This window comes from Plectropomus leopardus, chromosome 11 (assembly GCF_026936395.1).
Source record: "Plectropomus leopardus strain MGB_pleo_1.0 chromosome 11, ASM2693639v1, whole genome shotgun sequence".
Classification (NCBI taxonomy): Eukaryota; Metazoa; Chordata; class Actinopteri; order Perciformes; family Serranidae; genus Plectropomus; species Plectropomus leopardus.
In genome coordinates, this window is record NC_142186.1 from 12,317,710 (window position 1) to 12,336,575 (window position 18,866).

The window sequence follows — 18,866 nt, forward strand, 5'->3', positions numbered from 1 at the left end:
GAGAGTGTTACTATGAAAGCAAGCCGGTGTGATGAATTTTGTAAAGAAAGCTCCTCCTTGACTTGATTGACTTGAACAGGAACTGACTTAAACCCCGGTGTGTGTCTTTTCGTCTTAAATCCCAGCTATCTCCCAGTCATGCTGATTTGAAGGAATGTTTGACAACATTTCTGAAGCACACAGCCCTCCCTTGGATTTTCTGTCCCATCGGCTATGCTGTGCTTGTATTCTGGAAATGAAATTTACCTTTTTTTGCATGCGATGGGCTGTAAGATGAGGGAAAGAAAGGCTACGGAACAAATAACTTGGGGATGCACCAGTATTGCATGTGTTAAATCAAATTGAATATGTGTGTGCCATCGGCCAGGAGAGGAATAGTAATAATGTGATTTTGAAGACTTCCTTTGCCATGTGGCACACAGCCCGAGTGCTAAATAGATGTGACACTCCTCAGGCATTTTCCCTCATTATCTTTCTGCATTTAAAATGGAGCCTTACTGTGACTAAAATGTTCACCTGAGTCTTTTTCTAGAGGAGCTTTGTTATTGCCTCTCATCCTTTTCCCCTTTCCTCTGCTTTATGTCTCTTTATTTCCTGTTAACATCTGCTTATCTGTTCTTTATTCCCTTTCCTTGACTTCATTCTCACCTTCTCCTGTTTCTTTCTCCTCTCCCTTGCCTTGCCATTCATCCCGCTCCTCTCCCCTGTTCCCTTTATTCCTCCATCTCTTGTAGCAATGTACTGCAGTACCCCAGATTCCCCACAGCACGGCTTTGTAGTAAGCCAGACCGGGGGTCATCTTAACAGTATGGTGCGCTGGGCCTGCGACAGGGGGTACAAACTGATCGGAAAGGGCACAGCTGTGTGCAAGAAGACCACCTATGGCTACTACGCCTGGGACGCACCAGTTCCTGCATGTCAAGGTGAGCACATTGGCCATGGCAGCCTTTTATTCCCAACTTCAGCCTACCTTTTCCCTGTTCTTCTGGTCACTGCCTCTTCACCCCTATACTCAGCAGGCAGACAGTCAGCCCTTTAAGGCACCCGAGTGTCTCAGCCCAAGCTGCTATTCCTGTGTTGTTAGCAGTTGAACTGTATCCAGCCTGATTGAGAGCCAGCACCCTGTCAGGTGGAAAGGAAACAGAAATCAATCCTCCCTTCTTCTGTCAATTTCCACTTCTTCAAATTACTTTGGCTAACTCGCCATTAGCATGCAGTGTCTGCTGCTGTTGGGTCTCACTCAACTAATTGGGTTCTTTGATGCGCACACATGAAATGTGTGATTTTACGTGCGCATGATTGCATGCACTTCCACAGACACGCACACACTCACAGAGCAGCAAACAGCAACAGATGGTGAGCTCAGTTGCATTTTATCATGATGCAGTGAAATCAAAATATGTATGTCATGTACTTAAAAATGATTTAAAAACACTTCACACCTGTAATTAATTCCGTCAGTTTGGTAATTGCACATAGCTTTTCCAAAGCACATAAAGCCAACCGTGGCTACAAATTAGCTAATATATCCATACAGATGCTGTCCATCTGCTATCTGCTAGATGGTGAAGATTACATTACATTATGTTCAATCCTTCATTCTTTCAAATCAATATTGTATGATATGTTGAGAATGGACAGTATATTAATACATCAGTGTTGGTCATGCACTTCAGAGAAAGGGCAACGATCTACTGTAAGGCTCACTATTCTTTTTAAGCTTTGATAAAGAATCCGCCTTTTTAACGCTGTTACTTTCCATCTGCAGTGTAGAAAAGTGCTTAGTGCTTGTGATTAACATCTGTTAGATTGTGACTTAGCAGTACTCGCAAATGAATGTTGATTGATTCTCTCATGTGGTGGTGAGGGGCAACATAATGGCTCCAGGCCATGTTGGCAGATTCCTACCTTTGATGTTTCTCACAGTGTGCATCTACCATTGCTGCTTCATTTTATCATATGTGTGTTTGCATAACTGTTCCCATTTAGTCTGGCCCTGCAGATGTTGGTTTCCCCGCTCGACTCACTCCCTCTGACTTGGCTCTGATGATAAACACCTTGAAACCTACTAGCTTGAGCTTTCTGTCTGGTTTAAGCTCTGAGGCCACAGTAACCCAGATTCACTCTGTTTAGGGGCAAGGGCGCAGAGCTGTGTGGGAGTTTTTCTATGTGTGAGTGCTTCACAGAAAGAGTTTAAACCATTAACATGTGCGAGTGGCCTTAATCAGTTGGTCTTCGTAATTAGTAACTCATTAGTGTTTTTAAGTGGGGCTGGCTTGATATCAGATTTTCAGTACACATGTTTTATGGCCAAAAGAAATCGCAATAATAATATCGCAATATCTTTAGAAAATGTAAAATAAGAAAAAAAAAATTTCCGTCAAAGCTACTCAACTCTATTTATTGTGCTTTTTATCTCTTTTAAGGCTCATTTATACCCCCTTTATGTATGAAAATAGACGTGTCCATCCCAAACATTGCAAACATCACTGCCCTCATACTTCCAGGCGTCCTTTATAATGGCACAGATACAGCCAATAGATGGTACTATAGGGCAGAGTAAGAGTTTTACACAACAAAAAACGAGCCAACGGTGAAGGAGGTCGTAATAATGGACCTTTAAATGGAGGCAGCGATGTTGTCGGCGATGGTCTTTTAGGGCATTAAATAAATTGTGACATTTGGACATGTCACAATGAATTTTTTCACTTTATTATTGATTTGTTGGTTCCGCTATTGATTATTTTTTATTGATTTATTATTGTTATTGTTATTATTATTATAATACTACTACTTTAATCTATTATGTATTTTTATTTATGCAAAAAGACAAAACTGAAAGTGTAAAATAGTGGTGTATTTACCGGTGCAACCATGGTATGAATTGGGAAAAATCATCAACATCAAGGACATACAAAGAAAAACAAGGAGACATAACAAACAACAGCAGAAATAACAACAACAAAAAGAAAATTATACAATTATGACCGAATAATTCTAATAATAATATTTTGGGAAGATCTGTCAAATATGTCACCTGTTTTTTTGTATGTGATTGTGTTTGTGTGCGAGGGGTGTTTGTGTTTTCTGTCTTTTTTTCTATGGTCTTGTCTCGCTTGACCTACACTATGCTGCCCTCGCAATCTCCTATGGTACTGATCTGTTCCATCCATATCCGTAAACTCTCAGAAAATGTGAACATTTACGGATGAATTTAGTGCAGAATATGGATAGAAGGCTTTATACATGTCTGTATATGCATATAAAGTTGAGCATACACGAGATACGATAATATTGCACATGTGGTGATGATAGTTGATTATCATCAGTACTGATATAGTGTGACAATCCTATTACCCACTGAAAAATGACAAAAAAAGGGATAAAATATCATCCCTTATGTATCTTGGAATTTCATTGACTTGGTTGAATAGCTACTTGTAAAGTCAGTAGGGTAACTTTCTTTTATGAAAACATTTTAAAACCTTAGAAGATTTATGAGGACTCTGAGATAACATCCCTCTCTGCAGTGTGTTGGACTACTTCCAATCTGAGGTGACTGGATACATTATTCCTCAAGGGGCCAGTCCTATATATAATACTTTCATGGATTTCTCTCTCGCTAGAGAGATGTCAAGAGCTGTTTTATGGATTCAGGTGCCTATAATATATACAGTTTAAGCATATGACTTGGTTAAATGTTGACACGACACAGGCGTTCTAGCCTCTCTCATTATCATATTATAAACGCATTGGATGGATGTAAATACTTTGGTTTACCTAAAATGTTGATTGCAATAATATGCATGTTGTTTTGTAATTCCGGAAATGTTGCACTATTGCAGTGACCCTGTAAGAGACTTTTGGACTTGTCATCACCGGAAAAGCATAGGTGCACCATATTTCGTTTATTGTGGCTTAGCTCTATTCAGTGCTTCAGTAAGCCATTTCAGTCAGCTAGCATGCACAATGTAAAAGATGTGGCACTGGTTCAACTAAACTGAATACAGTCATGATTAATGTTATTAATTATACCTGTGCTTTCCCTGCTGTGACATGTCAAAGTGTCTGCCATTAGTGAGATCTGTTGTCATAGTTCTACTGGGGCGTTCAATGACAATGTTGACAAATTATCCCGTTTTGAATTTTTTTACTAACTAAATTGGACCCATTTGAAAGGAAAATAACAAAGTAACACATACCTTCTTGCCTAAATTGAAAAACACTTGACATTGCTTGTGTACCACAGTGCATTTGCACTCCCAACACTGGTGGAAGCACATATACATGTGTATTTAACACTTGCGCTCAAAAATGGGACTGTTAAGTGAATATGTGTCTGCCTACCTTGCCTGTGTTTACCAGGTGTCTCTCTGCAAATCTCTCTAGTATGTATCTTGTACTGTGCATAAACACATGTGTTGACAACCGTCCTCTTGCTGCCTGCAGCTGTGTCATGCGGTGTGCCCAGTGCGCCAGTGAACGGAGGTGTGCTTGCTGCTGATTACTCCGTCGGCACACGGGTGACCTACTTCTGCAACAGCGGCTACCGGCTCTCCTCCAAAGAGCTGACGACCACAGTCTGCCAGCCAGACGGCACCTGGAGCAACCACAACAAGATACCCCGTTGCATCGGTGAGTTGACGATGTTGGTGGGAGGAGGCAGGGGAATGCAGAGGAGGAGGGAGAGTGATTTAGAGAGACGGGGTAACCACAAGAACCCGTTGCGCAGTTGAGCTTTGAAAGTTGAGAGATGAGGACAGAAAAGAGTTGTGGAAGACGGCACTGATTTTGGAATTTTGACAGTTGTGCCAGAGACAGAAAAAGTCAGAGTTTGAAAAATCCTCTGGAGAAGTTGTGGAATATCAAACATTTTTAACAAAACGCTGTACTGTAGTGGGAGGTGTCATGGAATGTGGACTGCAGTCCCAACAGAACTGAGTTGTGGTTTCATCACATAAGCAACTAACATGTTGGGTAGTGATAAGACACATGGATAAAAGGCAGAAAAATAGTTGTAAGGAAATCTGTAGCTGGCGCTCGGGTAAGTGTTTTACATGCCAGTGCAACTCCTCCAAGTTTGCAAGTCAATGTAATGAGTGATTGACAACATTGTTTACTGTTGAGACCAGTGTTTATTCCCTGCTGCATATGTGTCTCACAGCAAAAGGGGGAAAATTGTTTGTTTTGAAACTCATTTGATTTTAGAGAGTGATAATTCATCAACAGCTTTTTTGTGGAAGTATGTTTGTATATGGTAACTGAAGAAAAGTTGCTGTTTACATTTTACATGGATTAGTCTATTCGTCTGATTGAAATTTTCCTTTGCAGCTATTTTTATTTATTCTACACAGCAGGCTTGTTACATATGTTTATGGTTTTTGACTTAGCAGTGTGTGTACAAGCGATAAGAGAAAAAATTGAAACTGAAGCCAGTCCATTTGGATAAACCAAAACTAACAATGTCCACTCCCCACCGAATCCCCTCTTGTTTTTTTCTTTATTTCTTGGCACAGTCATAATGTGCCCTAGTCTAAGCTCCTTCTCTCTGGACCACGGGAAATGGAGGATCGTCAACGGTTCGCACTATGAGTATGGAACTAAAATAATCTTCACCTGCAGCCCTGGATACTACAGAGTTGGCCCCGCCCACATTCAGTGCCTGTCCAATGGGGTGTGGAGCTGGAGAAACGAAAGGCCTCGTTGTAGAAGTGAGTGATGCATAAAATTAACACTTGAACTGAAAAGTCCATGCTCCAAGAACTAAAATCTCCTTTATCTTCATTTTGTCATGGCATTATTAGGAAAAATAAAACATGAGCATGCACGTATGTTGCATACTGTCTCACAAACACTCTGGAAAATAGAAAAGAAATTAATTGAACATTTTTATCTGGCATAAATGAAATATCTATGTCCTGCCTTGCCTTGGGCACTTCTAGATTCAAAGATTGTTACATTGCATGACTTAAAGAATGAATACCGTATTCACTGCTCACTTAATCAGCAGTTCGATGATGCACTTTTGTACTTTTTACCTATTACCACCTCAGTCTAGGTTAGATATTGTTTATTGCAGGAATGGGAAATAAAGGCTTTTCTATGCTGCCATGGGAGCTACTTTTTGAGGAGCAAAAGAGCTGAATAGCCTGTGTAATGGCAAAAGGAGATGCCAGCCAGCATGATGAAAGATGTTGGTACAAAGGCAAACACTATCATTATCCTCCGCATGAAATAGTACAGGTCACTTTTTTATCGCATTAAGGTCGGTAAGATGGGTGTAAATGACTGTGCTCTCCCATTGACTCTGAAGATGTAAGCCAACTTCTGTCTCTTCTTTCTTCCCATCTCACTCTTTCTCTCGGTGTCTCATTCTTTTATTCCATGCCTTCTCCATCTCCTTCCTCTTTTTTTTTTACAATCTTCTTCATCTTGTTGCAGTCATTTCCTGCGGGGATCTGCCTACTCCTCCTAATGGGAAGAAAATTGGGACCCAAACTACCTTTGGAGCATCAGCCATTTTCAGCTGTAACCTTGGCTATGTTTTAACTGGATCCACAGTAAGAGAGTGTCTCCTGTCCGGCCTTTGGAGTGGGGCGGAAACTCATTGCCTGGGTAAGCAGGGTCTAAATGTCCTCTTTAACTTTACAAAGGACAGCCTTGACATGGGTCAAACACTGCTGGCAATCTGTTCAGACAGGATATGCTTTTTTTGGTTGGGCCAACATGCCCAGAATAGATCCAGATGGGGAAGCAGAGGGTGGCTTTAATTGGTTCTGTTGCCAAGTGTGTATGGTCAATTACTATAAACATTTAGAAAGATGTACAGTTTTTTGTCGTCTGGTTCTGACATTATGCTGGTGCTCAACGTGGCCGCTTTATATTTTCCTCTGGGCTGGCACATGTCAGACTGTTTCACACATTGTAGAGATCATGAGGTAGAAATTGTTTTGCAAATGTGCAATCACTTTTGGCAACTACCCTAGTTGATTGGAGCATGGTGCTATACAGTGAAGCCTCCAAGTCAGTGTGATGTGGTGTTTCTGAGATGTTAAATGTGAGAGAGCAGCTAGAGAGCTACAGCTGGCCTGAAACTATGAGACACTTGCCAAGCTGTACCAGCACGATTTCAGCTGTTGTTAAGATATATAAACAAGAAAATATGCTACAGCCTAGCTTACCACAGCTCATCTCAGCTCGGTACTGTGGAAGAAAATGAGACATACGTAATTACTTGAGCCGCATTTAAACCCACACAGCAGCAGACTGTGACGGTTTATCTGGCAGATGCTGTAGTCCGTTTATCAGCCCTGTGGCAACAGCACTCCCAAGCTCGGATCAAGATTGGTTCAGTTCATTAAAAGAAGGGCACCTCTCTCTTGTTTAGTAATATGACTGTCAGGGTTAACATAGCCTGGGACCTCTCACTGTAGTTGCCTACTTCAGCACTATCTTCATAGAATCTGGCTGCTCTCAACTGAAGTGTGATAATAAAATGCTCGACTGAGTTTCTGGGTGCACGAGTGAATTAGGGAAATCAGACTCACAGTCAGTGGCAATTTCCCAGGTTTTAAGTGGCAGTGGAAATCTCAGCAAGATCCCTCCTCTCTGAAAGGGATTTATTGTAGCTGAAAGTAATACGATTACGTGCATGAGCGTATTGCACAGATTTTGAGGAGTTTCACATGCGCCCCTCTATCTACTGTAAATGAAAAAAAGCTGAATTATCACTATAAGAGAAGCCGAAGCCATTATGAATTAAGGAATAATAATTCTGAGATAATGAGCTGAAAAAATGCTGTCTTAATCCAATGTGTTAACACACTAACTAATTTTGTTTGCCAGTGTTATAATTCCAAGACCTTTTAAATCACCAGTTCACTCATTTCATTTTATAATACAGTTTTCAAAATGTAAAGTTATTCCAATGTGATAACACAATCAAAATTGTGTTTTTACCCTGCAACTATCACCCATTTGTTCAGTGGACGTCACTGCAGGCTATTATTCTCAAACACCAGAAAGCTTAACCCAAGTGTTGCACCACATAAATGATTGGCTGGTGATTTGTTATGCAAAGTGCATCTAGTGCAAAAAATGGACCTCCACACTAGATATAACTGAATATTATTTGGACAGCAGAGCGTTATTGAAGGAAAACTTCACCCACAAAATGATTATTTGTCCATCAATTATTCACACCATGCTTTGCTGAATTTGTGAAGAAAACTATTTTTTTCACATGCCTCCACGGTGAACAAAGAATCTAAAAACATAGGGAGTTCTTGATGTATTAGATTGAAAGGAGACCGCATTTCACAACTGCAAAATGATATCAAAACATCAGTTTACTAAGTCTCACACAGCTCTTTCAGTATAAACTAAGCCTTATTTATTCAGTTGTATGTAAAACACGTCCACATAAACAGTCTCACGCATGGACGAGTTGTGCGCCTTGGCAAGAGCGTGCTTTCAAATTTTGCCCAATGGAGTGCACAGAGTTCAAATGCACGCACTTGCTCAGGCACACTACTCATATACAGAAATGTTTTAAATAGGAAGGTTTTCAGTGAAAATGCATGTACTTTGGAAGCACTGAGTGTACGACTGAATAAATTAGACTTGGATGAAACTGCACAAGTTGTGTCAGTTTGTAACCAGATGTTTTGTTATAATTTTACTGTTATACGTGGACAGCTGCCTTTAATTCGTCAAAAAACTTCTCTATTTTTGGATTCTTTGTTAACTGGCAGGCATGCAAGAAAAACAAAGTTTTCTTTACAAATTCAAGGTAACTGAGTGAGTAACTGAAATACAAATGATTGTTTTGGGGGTAAAGTATTTCTTTACTATCACACATTACAAGTTTTTTAGGATGTACTGTCTTACTCCGTTACTAAAAAAAGAATCACAGTCTTGTTGCGAAAGAAAGATAAACATTTACCAAAAAGAAACAGTAAAACATGTTTACAATACCATATGTCTTTTCTACAGCTGGTCACTGTGGCGTTCCAGAGCAGATCGTAAATGGGCAGGTGATCGGGGAAAACTTTGGTTATAGAGACACAGTGGTTTACCAGTGTAACCCCGGATTCAGGCTCATTGGCTCTTCAGTGCGGATTTGCCAGCAGGACCACAACTGGTCTGGACAGCTCCCAGTTTGTATCTGTAAGTACTTTAACACCACTTCGTACTGCAAGAAGGAACATGGTGTACGTGTTATGTCTGAGTTTCTCACCATAGACACTGCTGTTCAGAGCAGATACTGTTGTGTTTTTCATTCCTGCATTTTAATTCCATATTTACTAAAGGAAGTCTTGAATATGTAAATCTGTCAACAACATTATGATTTGATTAACTGATGAATCAATCAATAAAAATATTTTTAGCATTCTGAAAAATGTAAATTACTGTAAAAAAAAAAAATCCTGCAATCCCCAGAGCTTCCTGCTTCTTTAGCTTTAGAAGCACTGAAGTCAATAGTTGATACATATCCTCATAATGAGATTCTCTATCTCCTGTTCACCTATTGATGCAATGAGAAATGTGCTGTTTACCCTTTCCCAATCGAGATCATGTCTTGATTCCTAATTACCCCATTGTCCTTTGAGGTTAATTATATGATAATGATATTCCTATGATAGGTGTCACTGTACGTCACCTATCGATCATTGTTATTGAATTTTTTCTCTCTTTTATTCTCTCTTTCCACACACTCTTTCTCACCCTCCTCCCCTTCACCTTTCTGGGTATCCATCCTATGCTGCCTTTTATCTTCCTGCCTCCTCTCTTCCTCCACCTGTCTGACATGTCCCTGGGTGATGCGTGTCAACTTCAGCTGTCACATGTGGCCACCCCGGCAGTCCTATCTATGGCCGCACCACAGGGGATGGCTTCAACTACAATGATGTGGTGCGCTTCTCCTGCAACAAAGGCTACACCCTGGAAGGACCCTCCACAGCCCAGTGCCAGGCCAACCGCCAGTGGAGCCGGCAGCCACCGACATGCAGAGGTAAGGTCCTGCTACAGAGCTGAATGGATAAATGATTGGCAGCTGGACTGACTTAAAGTATCACAAGGATGCAGATGTATGTTGACAGTTGAACTAAAAAGCTGCTTGTCTCTGCCAGCATGTTCAGCTGAGGCTCAAAGCACAGACATTTCCTAAAGAGGCAAGGCAGACAGGAATGAAAAGTGAGAATTACAAGAATTTGGACCCAACAGATCCATCATATTTACATGCATCTCATTACCCATCTGCAATGCTTTCATTTCTGAAGAGGGTAGCTCTTAGTGTATAACTCCAACTAAAGGTGTTCTAATGTTTGATAACAGAAGCCACTTCTACATTGTATTTAATTCTGCCCCCATGAATCAGGCTAGCCATCAGCGGAGCAGGTAGCTGCCACCGAGCAGAGGTAGGATCCAGCCAAAGTGTTGGAACTGAATGAAATGGCTTTTGCAAGTGCTTTGTGATGGTTCAGGAATCAGAGGCTAGGATGACCGCAAGAATTCAGCAGCCAACAAATGTATTGTGATCATTCAGGAATCAGCAGCCAGTGGCCGCCAGCAAGCACAGGCATGGACACAGAAGCAAAATAGATAGAGGTAGCGTCCACATATCACTTGACTTGAATGAGACAAGTCTGTTTGAGAGTAAAGCATTAGGCAGCAACATCTGGAGCCCTTGCCTCAGAGCAAAAGCAGGGAAACAGCAGTAACGAGCTTACAGCAAAATGTATAGAAAGGGGAGAGTAAACGGGGAATTGTTGTCTACATTTTACAGCCAGTTTTTACCATGAGGCTTGCTGCAGGGAGCGATTACTTTGAAGCTCAGAGTACGTTTAGTGGGAGACATCTTACTGGGAGTGTCAGATGGCGGCTGTGTTTTAGTTGTGTCCAATTTTTGTTTGCTCAGGTTAGGCTCATTAGTGGTGTGTTTACACTCAGCAGCAATCCAGACACTTTTGTCTGTGACCACACCAGAGAAGTGTTTACTTGTTTGCCCAAAATAATTTTGACAGTTTGATAGAATTTTTCTCTGGAAATATTTTCTACTATTTGCATTACCCCCAGGAAACAGACAGACATGTATTGCACAGAATGATGGAAGCTCTTTCAAAAAAGGAGCATTTTCATATTTGTCTTTGAAAATGCCTACCTTTGTTGCAGTGTGGTACATATAGGTGCATATGATCTTAACTCGCTAAACTGTCCTTTAAAATGAGGTAGCAGATCAATCATTAAAAGACAACTATAGAAATGTATTATATCCATTGTGGCTTTAATTGGTCTGCTACCTCTGGATCTAGTCGGCCAAGGCTAGATTTGCCAGACTTTGCCCATTTAAAAATGTGTCTCCTCTTGGCATGAGTTTTGTTGGCAGTCAGATGTGAAGAGACACAGTTTTCATTATTGTGAATAGCACCGTAGAGACAAACCTGGTAAAAGATCAAAAAAGTAAAACCATATTAAACTGTCATGACTCCCTTTGTCAAAATATGTCTGTTTGTTCCCGCTAAAATTTTTCTCACAGTAAGCCAGCTTTTTCACACATTTGCATTATTGATTTAATTTGATGTTGTGCTGAACTTAATTTCACCCCCGTCTACTTTCAGCTGTCTAAACCACCTTGTCAGCAGTGTGGTTTTCAACTGCTGCTTTAATGGATGCTTGTGGATTTGTGACAATAGATGTGCCTTTGGTTCTTTTAAACTTGCCTTTTGTTTTCAGGAGGAAGCGTCAGGTGAAATTATTATTGACAATGCTTAAATATAGCCAGGACTTACTTGTCTCCTCTGTTTGTAGCATAAACAGAAAAAGCCACTGATCAGGTCATATCAACACTTCTATTATTAACTCACAAGTGAACATGCTGACAAAGAGCATTAATGCAAATGAGGCTCCAAACTAAAGAGACTGAGCAGCTTCTGGGAGAGAAAAGTCAGATCCTGAGCAACGATGCTGTGTCGAGTTAATTAAGCAGATTGTCACATGACTGGTACTATATGTACATATATGTGTGTATGTATTGTCTTTGTTTTATTCTAATGCCCATTAGCACCAACATAAGCACTTGCTATTCTTCCTGGTGTCCAAACATATATTGTCATACACACTTAAACCTACTATAACAAAATAAACACAGCAAACAAAATAGCTCATCTCATTGATGAACAATCAAGTAAGGAGGAGAAACCAAATTGTCATTCTTTAAACAGGCATAAAGACAAACACAAAATAAGAAATCAACCGGAGTTCCCAACAGTTCATAGCAAATTTAATTTTTTTTCTTCTACATACAAATAAATAGCAATTCTTAATAAACATACATTCTTCTTTGAATGACCATACATTATAGTCTTGTCCATCTGGCACTTTAACATATTTATCACATATAATGCTAAGGGGAATTTCTGCAATTTTATAGTCTACACAAACAGTTATATAATGGCTCCTGAAATGTTTTCAGACATTGTTTTTTTACTTTCTTTCAAGTTGTAGTAAAACTATTTATGACAGAATATAACTTGTCCAGATGCTGTTAACTTGTCACATACAGTATACGTGACTTCAGTAGATAATTGGTCAAAGGCAATTATAGAAACTCATATAACATCCAAATGTAATGAAACCTTTACAGCACTAATACTACAACATATGTATGGTGCTATAGATCAGTTGATAATTTTATCTTCTGCTATGCGTAGTATTATTTGCACTGATGAACATCTAGTGCCATAGCAACCTTATGGACAGAGATGATCGTACACACAGTTTTCTTAAGATGGGTGTGGAAACTCTGACAGGAAATATTCACTTTGGTTTAAGTAAACATTTCTATCCTGTGCTGTACATCAATAATGAATTTACATTATCTATAAAAACTACAATAAAATGATGTGCATGAAAAGTTGCAAGGAACAGTGCTGCTAACTATTACTTCAGTATAACAGCACACTAGAGAAATAAGAGCAATAAGATGATATACCAAATCTATAAATAGATATTATTAGACTCCACTCAAAGCTACAGGAACACAGTTCTTTCTTTCAACAAGTAATCATGTGACTGCTTTTCAACAGTAAATTGCCTGAAATTACAGCTAAAACTTCTGTCTAGCCTGAAATATCCTTGTAGCAATAAACGCTGATTAAACTGCTGTCTGTATTCTCCCATTATGATTAAACTAATTGAATGATTCATGATGCTGTAACTTGCTGTAACCTTTTTTTCTGTCTATATTTAATTTAGTGGTGAACTGCACAGATCCGGGTATTCCTGCCAATTCCATCCGGGAGAGTAAGATCGAGCACGGTAACTTTACATTTGGCAGCGTAGTCTTCTACGACTGTAATCCAGGATATTACCTCTTCGGCTCATCGGTGCTCACCTGCCAGCCAGTGGGCCACTGGGACAAACCTCTACCAGAATGCATTGGTACAGTATCTACTATAAATACTATGTCATCATGTAATCATTAACAGTGTTTATCTGTCTATTCCCTGTCTCCTCTTCAGTGAATCAGCCTTTCTATGCAACTAGTGCATTCGTACAAAAGTTAATTAATTGATACACTTAACAAGAGACGCAAATAAAAAATTAAGAGAAGTTTCACTCTCGATTGAGTGTCCACAACCTTGTTTGTGTCCTCATTTGCTTTTAGAGTTTAAATGGTACAAGTTGCTAAATGCTGTGGCTGAGAGCATCTGTGTAATGTTCGATGCCCCAGTGGCTTATGGTTATGTTGCGCTGTGCCTAATTGAGAAATGGGAAAACTGTCATAGGGCCAGTTGTTCAGGCTATTGCTAATGTTCCCTCAAACCAAGTGCTCCAATTCTAACAACAACCATCTCTGAACTGTAGGGGTTGTCTGAGGTTGTAATGTTACTCCCAAACACCTGGCTCATCGGGCACTCTACTTCTGTGTGAGGCCGCCAACAGTAATGACCTATTTCTAGTGAAATTACCTAAAGTAAACCTCCACATTTTGCACACAGGCTCAGAAAGCACTTCATTTCATGGAAGAGAGATGACACACAACGCTTATTTTATCAAACGGAGCTGTAATTAAAGAGATACACAGGAGTGTCTGTCTCAAATGTTTATTCACGTCTCCAGGCGTCACTGACTCTTTGTTAAGAAATTAGCTTTGCGAAATTACAGAAACTTACTCTGCGCTATGAGACTAAGCTGATTAAATGACAGCACCCACAGACATATGTAAAGGTCAAACAAATAATAAAGTAGCAAGGAAAGTGTGAAGAAAAATAATCCAGTGAACATTTTATGAAGTATCTATGCCATTTTACATCAAAAGATCTTTTTTTTAGTGTGTGAAATCATTATAACAATGTTGATCTGAGTGGAAAAATTGATTATTGTTTAAAGTTATAAGGGACAGTAGTCTTGTTGACCAGTTTTATCTTTAAATGCTATAGATTTAAAGTTCACAGCAGTTTAGATCAACATGGTGCTGGTTTGTTTTGGAAGAGTTACTTGAAGAAGCAGTGAGCCATGTGATGTTATGCGTGCTACTGTTTCACCAAACCATTTAGTAGAAAACAGTAGAAAACAATGTCTCGCCAGTATCAGTGTGAGATGTGATTTTGCTGAAGCATGCAACACTAATGCGTCCATCCCTTTGCCCATCCACTGATGATCTGATGTCCTCTCCTCACTCTCTGTCATGCAGAGGTGGACTGCAGCCACCCAGGCTCACCTCCCCACGGAGTGATGAGTGGGGAGAAGTTTACCTTTGGCTCCACAGTGCGCTATTCTTGCTCTGGAGACCGCCAGCTCATCGGAGACTCATCACTCACCTGTCAACTGAACGGACACTGGAGTGGTCCACTGCCCCACTGCTCAGGTACAACAACACGAATGTAGTCATGCACATACACGATCATTCCTGTGCACATTTACACTACGAAACCAAAGTCTATCTTTCACTCAATCGTTGTCATATTACAGATTGGTAGTTGTTTAATTTGTAGAGTATCCTCTCATTTTAACTTAGTCTGTGCTTCCCACTGAGAACATCTCAAAATGGATGGCAAGAGTTGTTTTTACCCAAACATATTAAAACATTTTTTTTCACTTACCTCTGGTGATATCAGGCCACACAAAATGTTTTAGTTCTATTTGCCCAGGCTTTGAGATATCTGTGTCCATGATTACTGCTATCACCCCAATACAGTAGAGTTTAATGGAATTCTGTTTGTGGTGCTCATAGCATTAAAAATTGACTTTAAAAAAATTCAGCAGCTGGATCGTTTTTTCTAGAAACAATACCTCTAGTACTCCACAGAAAACCCTGTCAACAGTTTCCATAAGGACTTTTTCTTTGGTAGTAAGTAGTTCCAATGAAAACAATTGACAGCAATGTCTTTGGACTATATGACTAATCAGGAAAACACACATTCCTGCTAAATTGTTCAAAGGTTTTGTATATGACAGTCAGAAGATTAATGCAGCAGTAAACACTATTTGCTATGTAAAGATACAGTGGAGTAAAGTAGTCCTGAGTAGAGCAAGATCCCTCTGTATATGTTGTAATCTGAGCTTCTCGGTTCTTTATTGTAGCAGATGGTTTGGTGGCATGTAAGTCCTGTGTTTTTATTTCACTGGCTAGCTAATCGCCACTGCTCATACAAAGCTATTCAAGGCGGCAACATCACGCCACTATTGTATACTTTGTATATGCGGTGGGATTGCAGACAGGCAGGACAGAGTGGTCTCGCCACTGAGGTAGTAACAGCCCTGAAATGAGGTCTGTGTAAAAGTGGAAGCATGTGTCATGCCGGAAAGACCGGTTGGGGAGATACGACGTTTTGAGTACGTATTATGTGGGTGACCACACCGCAGAAGATTTAGAAAGCAGCTGATGGCAATTAGTGGCTAACTCAAAGAAGAAGAACGGTTGTCAGAAATGTCCACAAAATGGGAAAATGAATGAATTGGGAGCCCCTTACCCTCCAAGCAGAGGATGAGATCAGCTGCGATATAATAGAGAAGGTCAATGATTATGATTGTCATTGTGATTGGTTGTCAGCATATTTAGCTGCTAGGTGGCTCAGCCACCTCCATATTGAGAACCATGTGTGCAGACAATCCTTTCTCAGACTCTGAATCATATATATGCTCAGAAAGTCATATACAGCTTCTGAATATATCATCTTTCAATGCTGTAAGCATCACACAAAAAAACAATCTAACTCTACTGTATTAGAGCCAGCCAGAACTGTATTAGTGCCAGAAATGTTTTTGAAAATATATCTGAAAACCTCAGCAAATTAAATTAAAACTATCTGCATGGTAAGATGGAGATAACCACAGCACAATAGTGTAGTACCAGGGAGTCTTGGCATTAATGAGATATTTGGTTAGAGCCTGTGTGAAGTTCAGAGCAAACATGCACATGATTGTTATCAGCAGACTGAGCCAATTTACTGCCCTCAAACTAGAGCCCTGTGGAGCTCTCACAGGATTTTTTAAATTGTACCTATGTGCCAAAATATTTGACCATTATTTTTCACAAATTCCCCCTAAAAGCATTTTCAGCATTTTCACTTTTCAGAACAGGCTCTCTTGTGGTTTCTCTGATGGATCTGCATTTGGCTGATGAATGTTTGAAAAAGTACATTGATGGCGGATCAGTACCAGATAACCTTTACCCATCAATCCTCTTCGATTCAGTGACAGAGAGTTATGACTTCACACCTCAGCCAAAGAGTGTGTAGAAGCAAATTTTGCTTCATGCATAAACAATCAATCGAGTTAGAGATATCACCTCTGAAATAACCTAAATGCAGACTTTAGCAAAGTAAAGTTTAACTGTGTTTAGTGCATTTAGCTGTAGACTCTTTTATTGACAGTTTCTGAAAACCTGAGAGAAAGTGTGTCTTATAGTGTATGTCCACAGAACTACAAACTTCCCCCCTTAATCACCTCTTTGCTCTTCCCTCCCATCACACTTAAGCATTCCTGACCATTTAAGTGGATTCTCTTTACTGAATGTTCACTTGGTTTGTTCAACTCACTGACCCAGAAGTAATGTTTGTAAGCAGACTTGTATGACTGTTTTTTTTCTTCTTCTTTAAATGGGGGTAAAAGCTCTCTACTCACCTTCAGTGGTTTTGTATTGAAACAGTTGGAAGGTAGTAAGGCAGTAGTGAAGTTTAAGATGGTAAGAAGATACAGATGGTTGCAGAGGCTCAGATCTGTTTCCCACTCAAGAGTTTTCATAACATTTTTTTTGTTTGTTTGTTTGTTTGTTTGTTTCATTTCTGTCTGGCATGAAGTGTATCTATCTGTCTGTTTGCAGATGATTGCTACTGAACTATTGAATCAGTCTCATATTTTGTGCACACATTTATGACTGTATTCTCAAGGACCTTTCATGTATGCAGTGATTCACCATTGTTGAAAAACCTGTTTTAAGGTTACTAGAAATCGTCTTCGCTAAAAAAAAATAAAATAAAATAAAAAAAGCCTTCTAGTCTGTTGCAGGAGACATTTTGGCCTTGTTGAGGCTCAAAAATGGATACTCATAGAAATGTTTGGTCTGAACCGTAGCATGTGCAGATTAATTCCATGCCTGATATGTTATGATCCACCAAAGTTAGGCATGATACAAGACAAATAAATCCCCATTTTTGTTATCTTCACCACCATCATAACTGTCAGGACATCAATGTGCAACCCAGTTCTGTTTTGACTTGCAGATTTTGTTGTTTTTGGTCATTCTTTCCTTGATGTTTGTGCTTATACTATGAGTAAGTAAATAGGCTATGTAGTTAAATAGTTTCTCTTTTTTTTTTGTCTATTTTAATTATTTTATTATTTAATTATTTTGTATCTATATTTTAAACAAAGACCCTGTTAGCAGTAAAACATGATCTGTTCTGTGCAATATGCTGTGTCAAAAATAGATGAGACGTGTATTTTCATTCGTTTCTGGTATGCCTCTGAAACTTCCTGCGGCGCATCTGCTAAAATTCCAAGAATTGTCTAGAGTGGTGTGATCAACCCCGGCAGCTACCTGGCTTAGTTCTACACTCTACTAAGTGCATGTTGTTCCTAGCTCTGCAAATTGAGTATTTTTCATTGTTTGCGTCTTTATAATTATTTGCTAGCCTAATAGCTGTTTTTAGACCTGAAATTATAGCCATAGAATCCAATAAAGCATGTCATTTTAATGCCTGTGGTCGAAAGAATGAGCGCTGCAAGGTATTTTTTTCTTTTTCAGCCTAGTCTTTAATAGCAATTTGCCATCTATTATTGAGATGATTTGATCAGAACCCTGCTGTTTTGACAAACGAGCCTCTCAGAAAGTGATGATTTTCAATTTTGTCTTATATTTCATTTCATCACTCACTCTGAGCTGTGTATCACCAGCGTGAGCTGTACTGCCTTTGTTTGTCTGAAGAAACCCAACCAATAAACTCTACTTTAATCTGGGCAAAAATATATATATATTATCAAACAAGATGCAGTGCCTGTAATTTAACTTGTCCAAAACCTAATCTGCATCAACTCATCACTTGAAAAGTGAGACAAGTAAAGCCAACATGAATCTGTTGCCAAGTATTTAAATTGTCAAACAGCGATGGCTGTTTAGAGAGTAAACCCCTGCGGAGGAATTTGTGCACCAGAATAGGAGTCTTGGGTCAGTGACCAGAGGATTTAATCATAATAAATGACACTGTGACTTACCAAGCTAAAGAAAAGGATGTGCTGAGGTGAGCTATAGCACATAATACAACGTTTTATTACATGTAATCAGATCACAAAAATGCAGCTTCAGTGTATTTTATAGTGATGCAACAGCACTCCCATAACAGATGATACTAGGAAAATACATG

The 18,866-nt window shown here is 39.5% G+C and overlaps 1 protein-coding gene across 2 annotated transcripts in view; it reads left to right on the plus strand.

Moving 5' to 3' along the window:
• LOC121945336 (CUB and sushi domain-containing protein 3-like) overlaps window positions 1-18,866 on the plus strand; it is a 235,458-nt gene that overhangs the window by 172,539 nt on the left and 44,053 nt on the right. For both annotated transcript variants that reach the window (XM_088084026.1, XM_088084027.1), the window contains exons 49-56: window positions 735-923; window positions 4,450-4,635; window positions 5,517-5,711; window positions 6,442-6,615; window positions 8,995-9,168; window positions 9,839-10,012; window positions 13,255-13,440; window positions 14,696-14,869. In XM_088084026.1, the coding sequence (XP_087940152.1) occupies window positions 735-923; window positions 4,450-4,635; window positions 5,517-5,711; window positions 6,442-6,615; window positions 8,995-9,168; window positions 9,839-10,012; window positions 13,255-13,440; window positions 14,696-14,869 (1,452 nt within the window). The remainder of the gene's footprint in view (window positions 1-734; window positions 924-4,449; window positions 4,636-5,516; window positions 5,712-6,441; window positions 6,616-8,994; window positions 9,169-9,838; window positions 10,013-13,254; window positions 13,441-14,695; window positions 14,870-18,866) is intronic.